We start from the raw sequence: 21,553 nt of genomic DNA on the forward strand, positions 1-21,553 counted from the left end.
TGAATTATATCAACAATTTAAGTAGCCTGAGAGTACAGGAATGGTACATAGAAATGAATAAATGTATTCCATTGGATAAAAATAACATATAATTAAAAAAAATAAAGTCACAGTATTCAAACAAATTTGGGAACCGTACATGGAACACAACAGAGAGGGCCCACCGTGGACCACTCCAACCCCCCCCACACCACTCCAACCCCCCCCACGCCACTCCAACCCCCCCCACGCCACTCCAATCCCCCCCACGCCACTCCAACCCCCCCCACGCCACTCCAACCCCCCCCACGCCACTCCAACCCCCCCCACGCCACTCCAACCCCCCCCACGCCACTCCAACCCCCCCCACGCCACTCCAACCCCCCCCACGCCACTCCAACCCCCCCCACGCCACTCCAACCCCCCCCACGCCACTCCAACCCCCCCCACGCCACTCCAACCCCCCCCACGCCACTCCAACCCCCCCCACGCCACTCCAACCCCCCCCACGCCACTCCAACCCCCCCCACGCCACTCCAACCCCCCCCACGCCACTCCAACCCCCCCCACGCCACTCCAACCCCCCCCACGCCACTCCAACCCCCCCCACGCCACTCCAACCCCCCCCACGCCACTCCAACCCCCCCCACGCCACTCCAACCCCCCCCACGCCACTCCAACCCCCCCCACGCCACTCCAACCCCCCCACGCCACTCCAACCCCCCCCACGCCACTCCAACCCCCCCCACGCCACTCCAACCCCCCCCACGCCACTCCAACCCCCCCCACGCCACTCCAACCCCCCCCACGCCACTCCAACCCCCCCCACGCCACTCCAACCCCCCCCACGCCACTCCAACCCCCCCCACGCCACTCCAACCCCCCCACGCCACTCCAACCCCCCCCACGCCACTCCAACCCCCCCCACGCCACTCCAACCCCCCCCACGCCACTCCAACCCCCCCCACGCCACTCCAACCCCCCCCACGCCACTCCAACCCCCCCCACGCCACTCCAACCCCCCCCACGCCACTCCAACCCCCCCCACGCCACTCCAACCCCCCCCACGCCACTCCAACCCCCCCCACGCCACTCCAACCCCCCCCACGCCACTCCAACCCCCCCCACGCCACTCCAACCCCCCCCACGCCACTCCAACCCCCCCCACGCCACTCCAACCCCCCCCACGCCACTCCAACCCCCCCCACGCCACTCCAACCCCCCCCACGCCACTCCAACCCCCCCCACGCCACTCCAACCCCCCCCACGCCACTCCAACCCCCCCCACGCCACTCCAACCCCCCCCACGCCACTCCAACCCCCCCCCACGCCACTCCAACCCCCCCACGCCACTCCAACCCCCCCCACACCACTCCAACCCCCCCCACAATGAGAAGAAGACAAAATGAATTGACCCAGTGTGTAAAAGTAGATGACACAATTTTCTTGTTTATTTTCATTGTGTGATGACATTGTTTTTTTTTAACTTTTTTATTTTTCACACCATAAATCACAAATGCCATGATATACACTTTTTCTTTTCCACACATTTACAGTGACTTTTTCTCCCTCCCCCCTCCCTCCTCCCAAGCCACCCCCCCACCCCCCCTCTCATCCATTTTAGGTATACAATCTAGGTTGCATTAATTCAGTTAGACAATGTTGTCATTCAACAAAAATACACCAGAAATTCTACTGAGTCCATTCTTTTCATTTCTTCTCCTTCCATCAACTTAGGTAATGTTTGTTCCCGGTAGGTTTTCGCTATTGTATTTAATGTAAGGCTCCCATACTTGTTCGAATATTTCAATATTATTTCTTAAACTATATGTTATTTTTTCTAATGGAATACATTTATTCATTTCTATATACCATTGTTGTATTTTCAAATTATCTTCCAATTTCCAGGTTGACATAATACATTTTTTTGCTACGGCTAGGGCTATCTTGACAAATCTTTTTTGTGCATCTTCCAAGTCAATTCCAAATTCTTTATTTTTTATGTTACTTAGGAGAAAGATCTCTGGATTCTTTGGTATATTGTTTTCTGTTATTTTATTTAATATCTGATTGAGATCATCCCAAAATTTTTCTACTCTCTCATATGTCCAGATTGCATGAATTGTTGTTCCCCTTTCTTTTTTACATCGAAAACATCTATCAGATACTGCTGGGTCCCATTTATTTAACTTTTGCGGTGTAATGTATAGTCTGTGTAACCAATTATATTGTATCATACGCAGCCTCGTATTTATTGTATTTCTCATTGTTCCAGAGCATAACTTCTCCCATGTTTCCTTTTTTATCTTTATATTTAAATCTTGTTCCCATTTTTGTTTAGTTTTACCATTTGTTTCCTCATTCTCCTTTTCTTGCAGTTTAATATACATATTTTTTATAAATCTTTTGATTAACATTGTATCTGTAATCACATATTCAAGGTTACTTCCCTCTGGTAAACTCAAGTTGCTTCCTAATTTATCTTTCAAGTAGGATCTCAGTTGGTAATATGCCAGCGCTGTGTCTCCAGTTATATTGTGCTTATCTCTCATTTGTTCAAAGGATAAGAATCTACTTCCTGAAAAACAATTTTCTATTCTTTTAATCCCTTTTTTTTCCCATTTTCTAAAGGCAAGGTTGTCTATTGTAAAAGGGAGTAGCTTATTTTGCGTCAATATTAGTTTTGGTATTTGGTAATTTATTTTACTTCTTTCTACATGAATCTTCTTCCATATATTGAGGAGATGGTGTAATACTGGAGAAGTTCTATGTTGTACCAATTTTTCGTCCCATTTATATAATATGTGTTCAGGTATCTTTTCCCCTATTTTATCTAATTCTAGTCTCGTCCAGTCTGGTTTTTCCCTTGTTTGATAAAAATCTGATAGGTACCTTAATTGTGCGGCTCTATAATAATTTTTGAAGTTTGGCAATTGTAAGCCTCCTTGTTTATACCATTCTGTTAATTTATCTAGTGCTATCCTCGGTTTCCCCCCTCTCCATAAAAATCTCCTTATTATTTTCTTTAACTCTTTGAAGAATTTTTCTGTCAGTTGTATTGGCAATGCCTGAAATAAGTATAGTATCCTTGGAAAAATGTTCATTTTAATACAGTTTATCCTTCCTATTGGTGTTAGTGATAGCTCTTTCCAATGCTCTAAATCGTCCTGTAATTTTTTCATTAGTGGATTGTAATTGAGTTTATATAATTGGCCTAGATTTTTGTTTATTTGCACACCTAGGTATCTTATTGCCTGCGTTTGCCATCTGAATGGGGATTCCTCCTTAAATTTTGAGAAATCCGCGTTATTCATAGGCATTGCTTCACTTTTATTTACGTTTATCTTGTATCCCGACACTTCTCCATATTCCTTCAATTTCTTATATAGTTCTTTTATTGATAGTTCTGGTTCTGTTAAGTACACTATCACATCATCCGCAAACAGACTGATTTTATATTCCCTGTCTTTTATTTTTATTCCTTTTATATTATTATCTCTTCTTATCGATTCTGCTAGTGGTTCTATAGCTAGCGCAAACAATAATGGTGATAGTGGGCATCCCTGCCGCGTTGACATGCTTAAGTTAAATTGCTTTGATACATGTCCATTTACTGTCACTTTCGCTAACGGTCCCTTATATAATGCTTTAATCCAATTAATATACTTCTCCGGTAAACTGAATTTTTGCAATACTTTGAACAAGTAATTCCATTCTACTCTGTCGAAGGCCTTCTCTGCATCTAAAGCAACTGCTACTGCCGGTGCTTTATTTCCTTCTACTGCATGAATTAAGTTAATAAATTTACAAATATTGTCTGTTGTGCGTCTTTTTTTGATAAATCCAGTTTGGTCTAAATTTACCATTTTCGGTACCTGTTCTGCTAATCTGTTCGCTAATAGTTTAGCTATTATCTTATAATCTGTGTTTAGCAGAGATATTGGTCTATATGACGCTGGTGAGTGTGGATCTTTCCCTTGTTTTAGTATCACTGTAATTATTGCTGTTTTACATGAATCTGGTAAGTTTTGTGTCTCATCAATCTGGTTGATTACATCCAGGAGGGGCGGTATTATTAGGTCTTTAAATGTTTTGTAGAATTCTATTGGGAGTCCATCCTCTCCTGGTGTCTTATTATTTGGTAAATTTTTTATTATCTCTTGTATTTCTACTGTTCCAAATGGTTCTGTTAATTTATTTTGTTCCTCTATTTGTAGTTTTGGTAGTTCAATTTTAGTCAAAAATTCATCTATTTTCCCTTCTTTCCCTTCGTTTTCGGTTCGGTATAATTGTTCATAGAATTCTCTGAAGTTTTCCTTAATTTCTTTTGGATTATATGTAATTTGTTTGTCTTTTTTCCTTGTTGCCAATACCATTTTCTTAGTTTGCTCTGTCTTAAGCTGCCATGCTAAGATTTTGTGTGTTTTTTCACCTAGTTCATAATATTTCTGTTTTGTCTTCATTATATTCTTCTCCACCTTATATGTTTGTAATGTTTCATATTTTATTTTTTTATCCGCCAATTCTCTTCTTTTGGTTGTATCTTCCTTTATTGCTAATTTTTTTTCTATGTTTATTATTTCCCTTTCCAACTGCTCTGTTTCCTGATTATAGTCCTTCTTCATCTTGGTTGCATAACTTATTATTTGCCCTCTAATAAATGCTTTCATTGCGTCCCATAGTATAAACTTATCTTCCACTGATTCCGTATTTACTTCAAAGTACATTTTTAATTGTTTTTCAATAAATTCTCTAAAATCCTGTCTTTTAAGTAGCATGGGGTTTAATCTCCATCTATACATTCTTGGAGGGATGTCCTCTAGCTCTATTGCCAATAACAGGGGTGAGTGGTCCGATAATAGTCTAGCTTTATATTCCGTTTTCCTAACTCTCCCTTGAATGTGGGCTGATAACAGGAATAGGTCTATCCTTGAGTATGTTTTATGTCTAGTCGAGTAGTGTGAGTATTCCTTTTCTTTTGGGTTTTGTTTCCTCCATATGTCCACAAGTTTCATTTCTTGCATTGATTTAATTATAAATTTGGTTACTTTGTTCCTCCTGTTAATTTTTTTCCCCGTTTTATCCATATTTGGATCCAAATTCAGATTGAAATCCCCTCCTATTAGTATGTTCCCTTGCGTATTAGCTACCTTCAAAAAGATATCTTGCATAAACTTTTGATCTTCTTCGTTAGGTGAATATATATTAAGTAGATTCCAAAGCTCTGAATATATCTGACATTTTATCATAACATATCTCCCTGCTGGATCTATTATTTCCTCTTCTATTTTAAATGGCACATTTTTGCTAATTAATATAGCCACTCCTCTTGCTTTTGAATTATACGATGCTGCTGTTACATGTCCTACCCAATCTCTCTTTAATTTCTTGTGCTCCAATTCAGTTAAGTGTGTTTCTTGGACAAATGCTATATCTATTTTTTCCTTTTTCAGTAAATTTAGTAGTTTCTTCCTTTTAATTTGGTTATGTATTCCATTAATATTTGGAGTCATATAGTTCAGCGTAGCCATTTTATATTTTGTTTATCTTCTCTTTCCATTTTTCCATCATTACCTTTCCTCCTTTTCCATTTCTGTTTTCTTATTTTCAACTCTTTACCAGACAACATTCCTACAACATCCAACATTTTCCTTATTCTCCTATTTCTATCTTCTTTATCCCCAATCTCCCCTTCCCCTCCTGAGTTGCCCTTTATCCCTTGTCGGACAACCACATCTCCCCTCTCCATTTGGATTTGCGAATCCACTCGCAAGCGTCAACTGATTTTGCAGTGACCGCTCTTTTCCCCCACCCAGCCCCCCCCAGAAAAGATTTCGCTTTTTATATGTCACAAAGGTCACTCTTTTAATTCCCTCCTTATTCTCTCTATTCCATTACCTTCCCTTATTAATTCTTGTCTATACTCTCTATGTTTTCCTCTAATTACAGATACTTTCACATATGCCCATTGTCTCTATTCACTCTTATACCTTTTTACCCGCATACATATCAATCGTGGTCATTTTTACCCTCCTTACCCGTCTTCATCCCTCAGTCTATTTTTGTCTTTACCCACATACATATCAATCGTGATAATTTTTGCTCTCATTACCCGTCTTCATCCCTCAGTCTATTTTTGTAATTGTTCTGCAAATTTTCGTGCTTCTTCTGGATCCGAGAATAGTCTGTTTTGTTGTCCTGGAATAAATATTTTCAATACCGCAGGATGCTTCAGTGTAAATTTATATCCTTTCTTCCATAAAATCGCTTTTGCTGTATTGAACTCTTTTCTCTTCTTTAGGAGTTCAAAGCTTATATCTGGATAAATGAAGATTTTTTGCCCTTTATACTCCAGTGGTTTGTTGCCCTCTCTTACTTTTTCCATTGTCTTCTCCAGTACCTTTTCTCTTGTAGTATATCTTAGGAATTTTACTACAATAGATCTTGGTTTTTGTTGTGGTTGTGGTTTAGGGGCCAATGCTCTATGTGCCCTTTCTATTTCCATTTCTTGCTGTAGTTCTGGACATCCTAGGGCCTTAGGGATCCATTCTTTTATAAGCTCCCTCATATTCTTGCCTTCTTCATCTTCCTTAAGGCCCACTATCTTTATGTTATTTCTTCTGTTATAATTTTCCATTATATCTATTTTTTGGGCTAGTAATTCTTGTGTCTCTTTAGTTTTTTTATTAGATTCCTCCAATTTCTTTTTTAAGTCTTCTACCTCCATTTCTGCTGCTACTGCCCGCTCTTCCATCTTGTCCATTTTTTTCCCCATTTCTGTTAAGGTCATATCCATTTTATTTATTTTCTTTTCTGTGTTGTTTATTCTTCTTCTTAAATAATTGAATTCCTGTGTTTGCCATTCTTTAAATGACTCCATGTATCCTCTAACAAGAGCAAGTATATCCTTTACCTTGCCTTTCCCTTTATCTATTTCACTGTATTCTTCCTCTTCTTCTTCCTCTAGGTTGGCCATCTGTTGTTTCTTTGCTGCCCTTTCCTCCTCTTCTTTCTTGTTTCCATTGTCTTCTGTGGTCTCTTCTTGCTGCAGGTGTTCTGCAGCTGTCGTTGCCGGCTGTGGAGATCGACTCCCCAGCTGGTCCCCCCTCCCGTCGGTGTGTTTTTTTTCATGCGCATCGCGCATGCGCGAGGAGTCGCTCATGCGCAGTTGCGCACTTTTACTCGGCTCTGTGAGCCATTGTTGTAGTTCTTTTTCTACCGACCTGAGGTAGTGGGGTCTTCTCTCCACAGCGGGCCTCTTCGGACAGGTAAGGCCTTCACCTTTTTCCTCCGTTGTCTTCTCTTCCTCTCTTCTTTCCGTTGATTTTGATTTTTCTCCTTTTGTCTCCATCTTCTTTCCACCTTTATACTCACTTTTCTTTAACTTGTATTTCCGTGCCTTTGTATTTTCTCTTGTTTTTCCCGACTTTTCTGGAGAGGGCTGGAGTTCACCGTCCGGCCACTACTCCATCACGTGACTCCTCTGTGATGACATTGTTTAATGGGTTTATTGTATTGTATATGTTGAATGTTTAGTGGGGGGGGGGGTTGGGAAGGAGGGAGGGGGGAAAAGGGGAGAAAATGACACTGTATGTTCAAGAGGGAAATGTTTGTGTGTATTTTGGTTAATATGGTTCATAGTGTGAAAAATTTAAAAAAAAATTTAAGTTAGTTTTTAAAAAAAACCTATTACTTGCAGAGGGGTGGTGCCAGGACAGCCAGTACTTGGTCCATTTCTAGTAACTGAGAAGGTCATGCTGAATTGCTGCAGTCCTAGTGAAAGTGGGCTGCAGTCAAGGGACTCGTACGAGGCTGTGGACTGCTAGAGACTGACTAATAAGGTGCCAGGTATCGGAACCACGATGCGAGAGGGTGCTGAAGGATTCCTAATTGTATCGGAGGTTCGGATTTGGAGCTCGGATTGCCGATGATTTGGATGGGGTCTGAGTGGCTGCAGGAATGCTGGAAGTGAATCCATGGACACTCAGTGACTCTGGGGGGAACTCTCTTTTGCTTGTCTTTCTCTGACTGTGAGGCACTTTAGTTAAATTCTACTGATGGCAAATCTGTCTGCTGCAAGTAATTTCATGTAATATGACACTTTTTATTACATGGTGTAATTGAATCTTGAAGGTGCTCCTTCTTTCTGTTTTCTGTCAACTCTGTAACTCAGGAGAGCTGCTGAAATATTAAAGGATTGATCCCACCATTGTCATAGTCTCTTCTTCTTCCCCTTCCCCCCTCCCCCAACCCACCTTTCACTGGTTAGAAGATGTATGTGATAGCACTTTCCTACTGTTACCAGACTCTTGAATAGACCTCACACTGGTGAGAGGTTATATCCCCTGTACTGTTTTTCTACTTTCTCCATTCCCTACACTATTTGATTTTTATTGTGCAGCTCTCTGCATTTGTCTCTGGGTGTATATATTTGTTATTGCACTTCCTGCTTTCCAAGTTAGATTTCAGAAATATCATGCAACACTGAGCTTTTTGTACAAGTGACAAACTGGAGACATGTCAGAAGCACTGTGCGAAATGGCAGAAGTGCAGCAAATGGGATGGCATCGGGGTTAAGCCATTTGGATCCATGCTCCCTACAATCTGACTCACAAATATAAGATCACCAAAAGAGAAAATAGATTGCCTGAAGCTGCATCTGAACCAGAGAGAACTGCAGGGCTGCTGTGTTGTGGGGATTATAGAAATGTGGCTCCAGGACACCATTCTAGACTCAGCGATCCAGGTGGATGGCCTTATCTCCTTTAGGGCAGACAGAGATGTTGCTGCTTATGGCAAGACTCGGGGAAAGGGGCTGTGCACTTACATCAATGAGAACTAGTGCACAAATATCTCTGTTGCAAAGAATTCTGCTCAGCTGATATAGAGTACTTGATGGTGGAATGCAGACCCTTGTACCTGCCCAGGGAATTCTCAGCCACGCTAATTGCTGCAGTTTTCATTCTGCCTTCGGCAAATGAGGGTGAAGCGTTGAAGGAGCTTTATGGTGCCATCCCACCCTGAATGTGCCATGATTGTAGTTGGTAACTTCAACCTCACCAACCTGAAACCACCATTTCAAAGCACGTCAATTTCACCACCTGAGGAGTGAACAGCCCAGATTATGTTTACACCAATGTCCCTGGTGCTTACATGGCAGCCCCTCACCTCCACTTTGGTTGCTCGGATCACACATCAGTCCTGGAAATCCCTTCATACAGTCTGTCCCTTCCAGACAGACTGAGCATCTTCTATGCACGGTTTGATGAGAAGAACAGGCTGATGCCAAAGAAACCTCCATGTCCCTCTGATGAACAGGCCCCCAACATATCTGTGGCTGAGGTGTGGAAATCCTATCCAAGGTGAACCCCCACAAGGCAGCTAGTCCAGACAATGTATCTGATTGGGTACTGAAGGACTCTGCAGACCAACTGATGGAAGTCCTTGCATACATCTTCAAGACAACATTGCAGCAGTCCATTGCTCCACAAGTTTCAAGACACCCACCATTATCCCGGTACCAAAGAGGGCCTCAGTAACAGGCCCTCTTGGCACTGACCTACCCCATTCAGAAATGCTTTGCATGTCTAATGATGGATTGCATCAAAGCACAACTCCCAGAGACACTGGACTATTTCACTTTGACTAGAGAGAGAACTGTTCCATTGATGATGCCATAGCCTTGTCCCTCCACTCCTTCTTGATCCAACTGAAGAATGATGCCTCATACGCAGCCAGGCTGCTCTTCATCGACTTCATCTTGCCATTTAATATGATCGTACCCCAGAGGCTGATGGAGAAGCTATCCTCACTGGGACGCCATATCCCTCCCTGTAACTGAATTCTGGGTTTTCTTAATGGAAAAACCACAGTCTGTCTGGGTCGGAGGCAGAACATTGAGCACCATCACGCTGAACACTGGCTCACCAGTGTTCTCAGGCCACTCTTGTTCACATTAATGACCCACATCTACAATGCCAGATCTAGCTCCAACAGAGTCTTCACATCTGCAGAGACACCACAGTAATTGGCCTCATCGGTAATGATGAGTCATGCTATAGAGAAGAGGTGGACAATCTCGTGAAATGGTAGAAAAATATCGACGACCTGAGTCTCAGTGTGGACAAGGCAATGGTGATGATTGTGGATTTCAGGAGGACCAGGGACGACTACCCTCCATTATACATTATTAGCTCGGTAATTCCTTGGAGTCCAGTTAAGAAGTGACCTATCCTGCATACACAACATCTCGTCACTTGTCAGGAAGGCACAACAGTGACTGCACTTCGTGAGAAGACTTGAGGTACACAAGGCGACCAACCACCATTCTGTCAATTTTCTACAGGAACTTTATCAAGAGCATCCTGGCTGCCTGCATCACAGTGTGGTATAGTTGCTGCACAGCATCAGATATGAGAGCAGCAGAGAGGATCACTGGTGTCTCCCTCCTGCACCCACCCCACCCCCCCTCCAAAATCAATGTGATTTACTGGGATAATTGTCTAAAGAGAGCTTGCAAAATCAGTGAGGAGTCTAACCACCCACAAACATCTTTCAGCTACTCCCATAGGAAAAGAGATGCAGGAGTATAGGAGTATCAGAGCAAGAACCACTGAGCTGAGAAACATCTCCCATGGGCAGTGGGACTGCTGAATGATGGATGAACTGCTCATACAAATCCTTGGTGACAACTACCCTATATATGCGTGTAATCGAATTTTGTGGGCCAATTTTTAGGGGGTAAAATTTTGGGGGTTGACCATTACACACATACTTGAACCTGCAGTGTTCAAGGCATTAGGACTTCAGGTAGGTAGGCAGGCCTAGGTGAGGGTCTGCTGTCGGGGTGATGGGAGCTCAGATGAGCAGGTGGCTGGGGCCAAAAATAGGAGGGTTGAATTTTACACACAATATATAGAAAATACCATATTTTGGGGCCAAAAATAGGGGGTCAGCTTTTACACAGTATTGACTATTGCAGACCTTTGTATTTATTATAATATTTGTATAGAGTCACTGTGCATATGTATCATTTTCCTCTATGTTTGTTTGCAGTAATTCACACCAAGTCCAGAGAACACTGTTTTGTCATGTTCCACTTGTATTTAAACTTTAAATTAATTAATTCTAGTGGATCACGACCTAGTGATGAAGGTACTGCAATTTATTGTAGTATACAAATTGAGGTCATGCTGCCAAAGAGTATTTTGTAAGTTATACACACCACAGTTGTGGTGTGCTTGAGGTAGGAGAGGTTTATTTCACTAGCTTGCTGTTTCCTTGCTCAAAGTGAATATAGAAGGCATTGAGGTCATCCAAGAGAGATCCACTGTTATATGCATTTAGTATTCTGCCTGTTTTAATTTTGCAGACTATGGTGGCATGTGTATTCAGAATTTATTGTCATGAGCAAGTGTTTTGTGCCCCTGCCCTGTGTGCCCCTGCCATGTATGCCCTGCCATGAGCACCTGGTGTCCATTAGGTTTGTCTGGGACTCGAGTCTGATTTGATACTGCTTCTTGGGTGTCTAATGTCCTTGAGTATGACATACCTGGATTTCTTGTACAGGGCTGGGTGCCATGACTTGTATGCCACATTCCTGGTCTTGTTAAGGGCACCTTGTTCTGGCAGGGCTTCTAGTTGAGGGGGATTTGAATTACTATACTCTTGCCAATGAAGTGAGTGATGGTGGTGGATATTCATTTAATTTGGATCCTGAGTTCTTGAATACAGATCAGTCTAATGATTCAAACAGTGACGATGGATCTTATCTATTTCCTCAGTCCAGGAATCATGACTTTTACTACCAGGTCCTCATCTCAGCTTCTGCTTGGAGGCAGGCAGGAGTACACTCATTGGTGGTCTAATCTGCTAAAGCGCAGTCGTGGGATGGATGGAACAGTGGGTGTCTTTGATGGATATTCAAGTTTATTTCGGTTGTGGTCAGGATTGAACCTGGTTCACTAACTGAAACACTACCTGCAGTGCCACTGTTGGGGATCCAGAAGTATAATGTTGAACAATGCCACACAAATGTTTTGAGTCCACCCTTACTTTAAACTTAAAATGAGAGGCAGAGAAATTATATTGCAATGTAATGTTTTGTATCCTTTCTCTTTAGGTCTGCGATCAGGAAAACTTGGTGAGCAGTGTGAAGCCGTTGTTCGTTTTCCTCGATTGTTCCAGAAGTACCCATTCCCAATTCTCATAAATTCTGCTTTTTTGAAGCTTGCAGACATCTTTAGAGTTGGGTAGGTGTTGCATTTGCTTAAAAGGATAGTACTGAGCACATAACCTTGACCTTTTAATTTGTGATGGGAGAAGGAGTTTGATTAACTTGGCTACATTTCATTTTTAGAAACAACTTTTTGAGATTGTGTGTACTGAAAGTGACTCAGCAGAGTGAAAAGCACTTGGAGAAAATCTTAAATGTTGACGAGTTTGTGAAAAGGGTCTTCTCTGTTATCCATAGCAATGATCCAGTGGCCAGAGCCATCACTCTCAGGTAGGCAGAATTTCAGTGAAGTTGTGTCTTCAAGCACCTGCATTTGTTATGAATTTGTGTATCATTAGTCAAAATAAGCCCGTCAAACTAAAATAAGATCTGAATTAACCACATTATTAATCACAATGACGTAATCATTTATATTCCTGCTGAGCTTGTTATTTTTCAAGAGATACATGATGTATTCATCAGTAGATTTCCAAGTAATAGCTAAATCAACTGAATTCCAGAAACTCCTACTAACAATCACTAATTTAAAGAAAACATTGGCATAAAACAGAATAAAAATTGATTGTTAAAGCCATTTTTTCAGCCCATTTTCCAGCGGGTCCAGCTCCCTCTGCAAGCTTTGAAAACCTTCCTCGCTGTCCGCAACTCCTCCAATCTTAGTGTCATCTGCAAACTTGCTGATCCAATTTACTACATTATCATCCAGATCATTGATACGCTACTAGTTACAGGCCTTCAATCTGAGGAGCAATCATCCACTCTCTAGCTTCTCCCGTCCAGCCATTGTTGAATCCAATTCACTACTTCACCACATTCACTACTTCACCACACTCTTCACCTAGAGTTTGAACCTTCCTGACTAACTCGTATATGGGACCTTATCAAAGGCCTTACTAAAGTCTAAGTAGACAGCATCTATAGCCTTCCTTCATCAACTTTCCTGGTAACCTCCCTGAAAAACTCAAGGTTGGTTAAACACAACGTACCATGCACAAAGCCATCCCTAATCAGTCCCTAGCAATCCAAATAATTGTACGTTTGATCTCTTAGGACACCTTCCAATAATTTACCTACTACTGACATTGAGCTCACCAGCCTATAATCGCCAGGCTTGCTTTTGGAGTCTTTTTTAAACAATGGAACAATGTGGCCGAGCCTTCAATCCTCTGGCACCATACCTGTGGCTAAGGACATTTTAAATATTTCTGCCAGAGCCCCTGCAATTTTTACATTAGCCTCCTTCAAGGTCTTTGGGAATATGTTGTCAGGCCCTGGGGATTTATCCACCCTTATTTGCTTTAAGGCAGCAAGAACTTCCTCCTCTTTAATCTGTATATGTTCCAAGACCTCACTGCTTGTTTTCCTTGCAACCCACAATTATGTGCCATTTTCCCAAGTGATTAATGATGAAAACTAACCATTTATTACTTCTCCCATCTCTTTTAGCTTCCTACAAAGACAACTCTGATCTTCAAGAGGACCAATTTTGTCCATACTATCCTTTTGCTCTCAATATACCTGTTGAAAACCCTTTGGATTTTCCTTCACATTGTCTGCCAAAGCAACTTCATGTCTTCTTTTAAGGCTTCCTTATTTTTTTCCTGGGGTTTTTCTTGCATTTTCTATACTCCACAAGTACCTCATTTTCTCCATGTTGCCTATATCTGTTATACACCTCTCTCTCCTTCTGAACCAGATCCCCAATGTTTCTCTAAATCCAATGCCATCTAACCTTGTCTTTGATCTTGACCTCCACTTATCTCGCACATCCTTGCCTGAAAACATCATCCCAATCCATTTCTTATTTGCTCAAAATTGGCCTATCTCCAATTTAGAATCTCGACCCAAGGCCAAGACCTATCCCACCCATCCGAGCACCCGACCATGGATTCTCGCCCCTGCTGCCTGCACACTCGCCAGAGCTCCCAATAACAGACCCTTGCCCTGGCTGTCTGCCCACAATAACTCCCGATGCCACAGATTCTCTCCTAGGCTACGGCCGCCCACCAGAGTACCCCTGACCCTGACAACACCCTTTCCTTCCCATCTGGGCTCCTGACGCTCTGAGTTCAGACTTACCACCCGGTCATCCAATACATTCAAAAGTATAACCTGTGTAAAAGGTAGAACAACCACCCCCCCCACAAAAAATTTGGCCTAAAAAATTGGTTGAAAATACCCTACCATTACATGAGTATATACGGTAGACGTGACTTGGGTTTTCCAAGCACAATCTGGTTTAATTAAGTGCAATTCCTATAATAAATTCTCGGTTTCTCGATGTATGATATGGCTGATATTTATTTTTGCACAAGCATTGAATTTTGTAAATTGTTATTTGCCTCGTTAGTGAAAAAAGTAATCAATGAGATTGCTTTCTTTTGCAGAATGCTGGGAAGTATGGCTTCTATTATTCCTGACAGAAAAAATGCTCATCACAGTATTCGACAAAGTTTAGATTCACATGATAATATTGAAGTAGAAGCTGCGATATTTGCTGCTGCTCATTTTTCTGCACAATCCAAGTGAGTACAATATTGAGCTTCGGTATGGCATTTGCAGTAGCCACGACGTTGCCATCTCTTTGTTAGCTTGAGATGGTTAGGTGGTTAACCAAACATGGTTAATTATCATTTTCAACAAAATTGACTGTAATTCTTGCATGCACAAGAGAAAATGCATAGGGATTTTTTTTTTTTTCAATGTTCAAATTCTGAGTAACTTATTTTCTCTAATTTCAGAAATTTGTTTCCAACTTTGAAATGATTATGATTGTTTGCATATGTCCTTCTCAATAGGGATTTTGCTACAGGAATTTGTAACAAAATTGGTGAAATGATTGAAGGTAAGATTACAAGTAATTTTACAGAGTACGTTTTGTCTTTCATTGTGTTTTCTCTCCAATTTATTGAAATCTGAAATTTGATGTATATGATTTTGTTTCAATGCACCTCTTTACCTTTGTCAAAGCCAATCATATGTGAGTTCAGACATATCAACATTTGATCTTCAGCACATTCTAAAGGTACAGAAGTTATAAATGTGATATAAGGAGCCCTTGATTCCAAACATGTAAGAACAATTTGTGCCATTTTCACTTGCAAGGAATCCAGTACTAGGGAAGGGCCTTTGGAATATTATTTTCGATCTTTTTCTAAATATTGGTTATATGTTTGGGAATTCTGCAGCTGGTTAACACATAAATTATTGGAATTTTCAATGTCATGTTACTTTAGCAAAGTTTGTACTTGAAAATGTTTTTTTAATTTAAAAAAAATATATACTGAACCAAGTGGATGGTTTTTATTGATAAAATAATGAATAAACAAACACTTCATTAGCTTCATGGTATGTGGTGTAGACTCATTTTGGTGTCCATGATTATAATTAGATTTGCCCATATGTACATATTTATTTTTGCTTTACCAGCAAGGTTGTTCAGACCATTGTTTCCATAAAACAAATGAAAAAAGATTTTTTTTTTTGATTGGCAGCAACCTGTTCATCTGAACATTTGATATGAATATCTTGGGTTGATTTGCTCTATTTAATTTGCCCTGTTTTAATTTTATGTGAATTAAATTTTCAGGAATTGAAGCAATGTCAACATAATGAAACACTTTCCTGAGCTGTTTGATTAATAATTACGCAAGAAGATTTACATTTGTACAAAAAAAAAGACAAGCAATTAAGAACATAGCCTTAATGCTTCAAATGTGAATTTGAGGGATTATGCATAATGAATACACAATTCAAATAGATAGTTTCTGCAGAATGACAAGGTTTGAATCATCAAATTTCTTTTTTCAAAGCTTCTGATTTGCAAAGTTTTGTAAGCATTGTCTATTTTGAATAGCATAAAATCCTTCAGTTTATCAATCAAAAATAAATTGATGCAGATGCTCATCAACACATTTTGGAAGGACAAACCAAGGTAGGACATGCATAGTTAATAGTGGGGCACTGAGGAGTGTGGAGGAACAAAGGGATCTGGGAATACAGATACATAATTCTCTGAGAGTGGCGTCACAGGTAGACAGGGTTGTAAAGAAAGCTTTTAGCATCTTGGCCTTCAAAAATAGAAACATTGAGTACAGGAGTTGGGATGTTATGGTGAGGTTGGATATGACATTGGTGAGGCCAAATTTGGAATATTGTGTGCAGTTCTGGTCGCCAATCTACAGGAAGGATATCAGTAAGATCAAAAGAGTGCAGAGAAGATTAAATATGATGTTGATGGGTCTTCAGGAGTTGAGTTACAGGGAAAATTAAACAGGTTAGGACATTATACGTTAGTGTAGAAGAATGAGGGGAGATTTAATAGAGGTTTACAAAATTATGAGGGGCATTGATAGAGTAAATGCGAGTAGGATCTTTTCACTTAGATGAGGAGAGATAAATATGAGAGGACATTGCTTTAGGGTGAAAGGTTTAGGAGAAACTTCTTCAGAGTGGAATGAGCTGACATCTGACATGGTAAATGCAAGCTCACTCTTAAATTTTAAGAATTAATTGGATACATACATGGATGGGAGAGGTCTGGAGGGTTATGGAATGGGTGCAGGTCATCGGGACTAGTGGGCCAAAATGTCCTGATTTTTGTGCTGTAGTTTTCTACAGTTTCTATCGTTCCACCTGAAATGTGACATTTCAGCTATCAATCCATATTTTGTTTAAACATGTTTTCAGAAATTGTATTTGGCTGAGCACTGAGCACAATTTCAGGGTCCTTTAATGTCTGTGTTCTTTTGGATAATACAGTGGCCAGAAATTTGCACATAAAGAACAAAGTTTTGTTCTTTGAAAAACCAGAAAAGTGAAACTATGGATTTTAATATTTGTTAAATATCTGTGCCATCTTGATTCCTCTGGTATCAAGTTGGGAATATGATTAAAGAACTATAAGTAACAACTGAAAATCATCACCATCCAAAACATCTGTCCCATTTATCATTTCCACCAATCACACACTGAAGCTGGATCTGTACTATCTACTGATTTACTAAAGCAGGTTGCCAAGTGAATGTCGGCAACACCTTCATCCACTGCAAATGTTAGCAAAGCGTATTCTGGAGAGTTGGCCTTGGGTTCAGAGAATTGCAAATAATAGCCAAAATACTTGATGTCTCTTATGTTTGGTTAAGATTGAATGATGGGGAATAGTCTATCTCTATGAATTGTGTACTTAATGTCAACCACACAAGCATTAATTCCTTTGTTGATTCATTGTGTAATCTGACAACCCAATGTTAAATGTATTATAGCTTTGTAGCCTGAATCTTGATCTCTGCTAAAATGAGAGTGGAGTTTGCATGGAACAGGCATGGGCTATTCCATATCACACTTTGGACATGTTTTAGTATTAAACCGTTAATAGTGTTCAAATTTCTTGCTTATCATCTGCTTGCAGAGCTATTGTGCAGATCAAATTTTAGCCCATATCTTTGCCAGATTAGTTCTCTGGGTTGGATTTCTGGATTCCATCCCTCTCCCCGCATCTTCCCTCTCCACTTAAAAGAACACTCTGGTATTTATTCCGTGTCTAAAACATGGAGTCAAAGACTCTCTATTCAATAATTCTCCCAATATGCTGCTGGTGCAGCTAGAGTCGAAAAAGACTTTTCTAACACAGGGATTTGAATGCAGGGGTAAAGATGTCATATTGATGAATGGCCTACTCCAACAATTATTTTTCTGGAAACTTTTGAATTATTTGTACAGCCTTAATCTTCCAAACTGAATTCCAACCATTCATTCCTCATATTGAGAGAGTATTGGAAAAGCCCATGTAACACAACACCTGGAGTAATGTGTAGTTGTTACCACAGAGAAATTGCAGTGAAGTTGGTTTAGGAGTTTTGGACTTGAGGAGGGAGTGAATGGTCTAGGCCTGTATTCCTCAGTACTTAAAAGTATGAAAGAAGATCTCATTGTGTAACTTTTATCTTAAACAGGCTTGACAAGTCTGGCTAAAGGAAAGTTGTTTCTTCAAACTCAGTGCTTTTCAAACTTTTTCTTTCCACTCACATACCACCTTTAATAATCTTTATGCCATAGATGCTCTGTGATTAGTAAGAGATTACTTAAGGTGGTATGTGAGTGGAAAGATAAAGGTTAAAAACCACTGCTCTACCCAATAGTAACTGAAATATTTTGCTTGAAAAAATTGTCATTGGCTCAATTCCTTTTGAGTTTTGAAACTGTGCACATAATGTGTCAATTAGGTACTACAAAAATGGTGGTTTTCAAACATTTTCTTTCCACCTATATCTTCTTTGGCTTGGCTTCGCGGACGAAGATTTATGGAGGGATATGTTCACGTCTGCTGCAGGCTCGTTGGTGACTGACAAGTCCGATGCGGGACAAGCAGACACGGTTGCAGCGGTTGCAAGGGAAAATTGGTTGGTTGGGGTTGGGTTTTTCCTCCTTTGTCTTTTGTCAGTGAGGTGGGCTCTGCGGTCTTCTTCAAAGGAGGTTGCTGCCCGCCGAACTGTGAGGTGCCAAGATGCACAGTTGGAGGCGATATCAGCCCACTGGCGGTGGTCAATGTGGCAGGCACCAAGAGATTTCTTTAAGCAGTCCTTTTACCTCTTTGGTGCACCTCTGTCTTGGTGGCCAGTGGAGAGCTCGCCATATAACACGATCTTGGAAAGGCGATGGTCCTCCATTCTGGAGACGTGACCCACCCAGTGCAGTTGGGTCTTCAGCAGCATGGATTCGATGGTTGTGGACTCTGCCAGCTCGAGTACTTCGATGTTGGTGATGAAGTCATTCCAATGAATGTTGAGGATGGAGCGGAGACAGCGTTCTAGGAGCCGTAGGTGATGCCGGTAGAGGACCCATGATTCGGAGCCGAACAGGAGCGTGGGTATGACAACGGCTCTGTACACGCTGATCTTTGTGTGTTTCTTCAGGTGGTTGTTTTTCCCGACTCTTTTGTGTAGTCTTCCAAAGGTGCTATTTGCCTTGGCGAGTCTGTTGTCTATCTCTTTGTCGATCCTTGCATCAGATGAAATGGTGCAGCCGAGGTAGGTAAACTGGTTGACTGTTTTGAGTTCTGTGTGCCCGATGGAGATGTGGGGGGCTGGTAGTCATGGTGGGGAGCTGGCTGAGGAGGTCCTCAGTTTATGTACCACTTTATGTAATCCCTTACAAAGCCACCCATGCCAAAGGGATTACCGGTACTGGCTAAAGGAAAGTTGTTTCCTCAAACTCAGTGCTTTTCAAACTTTTTCTTTCCATTCACACACCACCTTTAGTAATCTCTATGCCATAGATGCTCTGTGATTAGTAAGGGATTACTTAAGGTGGTATGTGAATGGGAAGAAAAAGTTTGATTTTTCTAGAGCAGTTTTCAATCTACAACCTGGCATCTGTATCAGAATGCAGATAATCTATTTTGGATTGGTGAGAAGAAATTTCTACAATCAGATGATTTGAATGCTCAGTCATTGAGATTGGTGGCTTTTGATGGGATTCGATAGAAAAAGTGTTATGTTACAAAATCAGCCAGGGTCTTAATGAAGGGTTTATTCTGGCTATATATTGTGTTTTGAAATACATTTTCATTATTATTTGCATTGTCTTGATCTTCGAAACAAAAAATCCCTTTGGGGGATGAGCACCTTGTATTGGCAGAGCCCATGTAAGTTTATTTAGTATGGAAATTGTAAATCCAGTTTTCTGCAATATCAACAATATTGTGCCCTGGGGAAAGGACTGTATTTGTCAAGTGTGGTGTATATTAAGGTCTTTGTTTTTATTTTGTTGCATTTAAAATTTATTCTTGGATTGCAATTCAAATGTTTGAAGATCAAGAGTGCATTGATGTAGATGACAGTGTCATTGCTATGAAGGATGAGGAAGAAATCCTTTTCTTATCCAGATTATTGCTCAAATTGACCTCATTCAGCAAGTGATGTTTTTTTTAAAGCTTCTGGCATCCTATAAATACTGCCTCCCAACATTTGTCTTTACTCCTGTGCTCTTTGATCAAAGTTTATTGCAGTTGTTGGCTTTGAGGGGGACTCAAAGAAGGAAAGAATTATTAAATTTTAAAGCCTTGTTTTCCAGGATTGGCAACACCTGTGGATCTGAAGTTGAAGCTGATCCCAATTCTGCAGCACATGCACCATGATGCTACCCTTGCCTCTGGAACCCGTGTTCTCCTTCAGCAACTTGTGGCACTATACCCTTCCACCAAGATGGTAGTTGTCACCTTGCATACTTTTACACAACTGGCAGCATCATCACTGGTTGATATTCCAAAGCAGGTAAGAGTTATTGGCAATAACTATCAAAAGACTTGTATCTACTAGAAAATTAACACTACAGCTCATTTTGCTATTGAAATTCAGTAAATACTCTGTGCAATTCTCAGCAAATTTAATGATGGGTAATCACCAGCAGAAAACCTGATATTTCTGTCCATATAAAATTTATCTGTGCAGCTATCTGCACTGCATATATAGGAGTGGTAACAATCACTGTTTAACATAAAATCAATCCTTTTGTTATGTCCTTCTTTAAACTTTCATAATTTTCCAAGGTTATTTAATGAGCAGTGCAGATGTCACATGAATTATTCACATTTATGGCATTGAATATAGGCCTCTTGCTGTAAAATGCATGGAGTTTGCTTATAAAAGTATTGAGTAACTTTATAGAAAATGTATTGGACCTTTCTGTCACTACTAAAATTGAAGCAAATAATGATTTAATAACTAGAATTCAAATTTGAAGATTTGAAGGGCACAGCACGAAATTGAGAAAGCTTTGTTGTAAAGCAATTGACTTAATATCCCTTGATAATCAAACAGTGAACTTACTTTTAATACTCACTCCAAAAACAATTTGACTTGTATCTAAAAATCCTTAACCTTAGAACAAGTCCAAATCGAACGAAGTGCCTATTTCTTGTCCACATCTAAAACATAAATCTGAAGAAATTAATTAAAATGTCCTTAATTTCTGAGGAGTTAAATACAATTGATGTAAAAAATTATTTTGTACTAATCTATATCTTACATTTATAACCTTAATCATACTATCCTTACATAAGTTTCTCCAAACATTTTCATCTATCTTTCTATTAAAATCAAGTTCTCATTTCATTTCGATTTATGAACATTCAACTTAAGCATTTTATTTTGTAATAGCTTATACATCTCAGAAATAAATTTATTTGTTTCTTCGTTAGTGAGCAATAATTCTAAAGCAGATTGTCTATGTACCAAATTGAATTTTTATGTTTGTCTATGTACCAAATTGAATTTTTACATTTGGCTGTTTCTAAAAAAATGTCTGGCTATTATTTGGAAATCTGATCTAATTTTTGGG

The 21,553-nt window shown here is 40.5% G+C and overlaps 1 protein-coding gene across 1 annotated transcript in view; it reads left to right on the forward strand.

The window, feature by feature from the left end:
• ints7 (integrator complex subunit 7) overlaps positions 1 to 21,553 on the forward strand; it is an 82,445-nt gene that overhangs the window by 525 nt on the left and 60,367 nt on the right. The window contains exons 2-6 of the mRNA XM_069931347.1: positions 12,101 to 12,230; positions 12,338 to 12,484; positions 14,602 to 14,739; positions 15,013 to 15,059; positions 20,288 to 20,487. Of these exons, the coding sequence (XP_069787448.1) occupies positions 12,101 to 12,230; positions 12,338 to 12,484; positions 14,602 to 14,739; positions 15,013 to 15,059; positions 20,288 to 20,487 (662 nt within the window). The remainder of the gene's footprint in view (positions 1 to 12,100; positions 12,231 to 12,337; positions 12,485 to 14,601; positions 14,740 to 15,012; positions 15,060 to 20,287; positions 20,488 to 21,553) is intronic.

Source organism: Narcine bancroftii, chromosome 4 (genome assembly GCF_036971445.1).
Source record: "Narcine bancroftii isolate sNarBan1 chromosome 4, sNarBan1.hap1, whole genome shotgun sequence".
NCBI lineage: Eukaryota > Metazoa > Chordata > Chondrichthyes > Torpediniformes > Narcinidae > Narcine > Narcine bancroftii.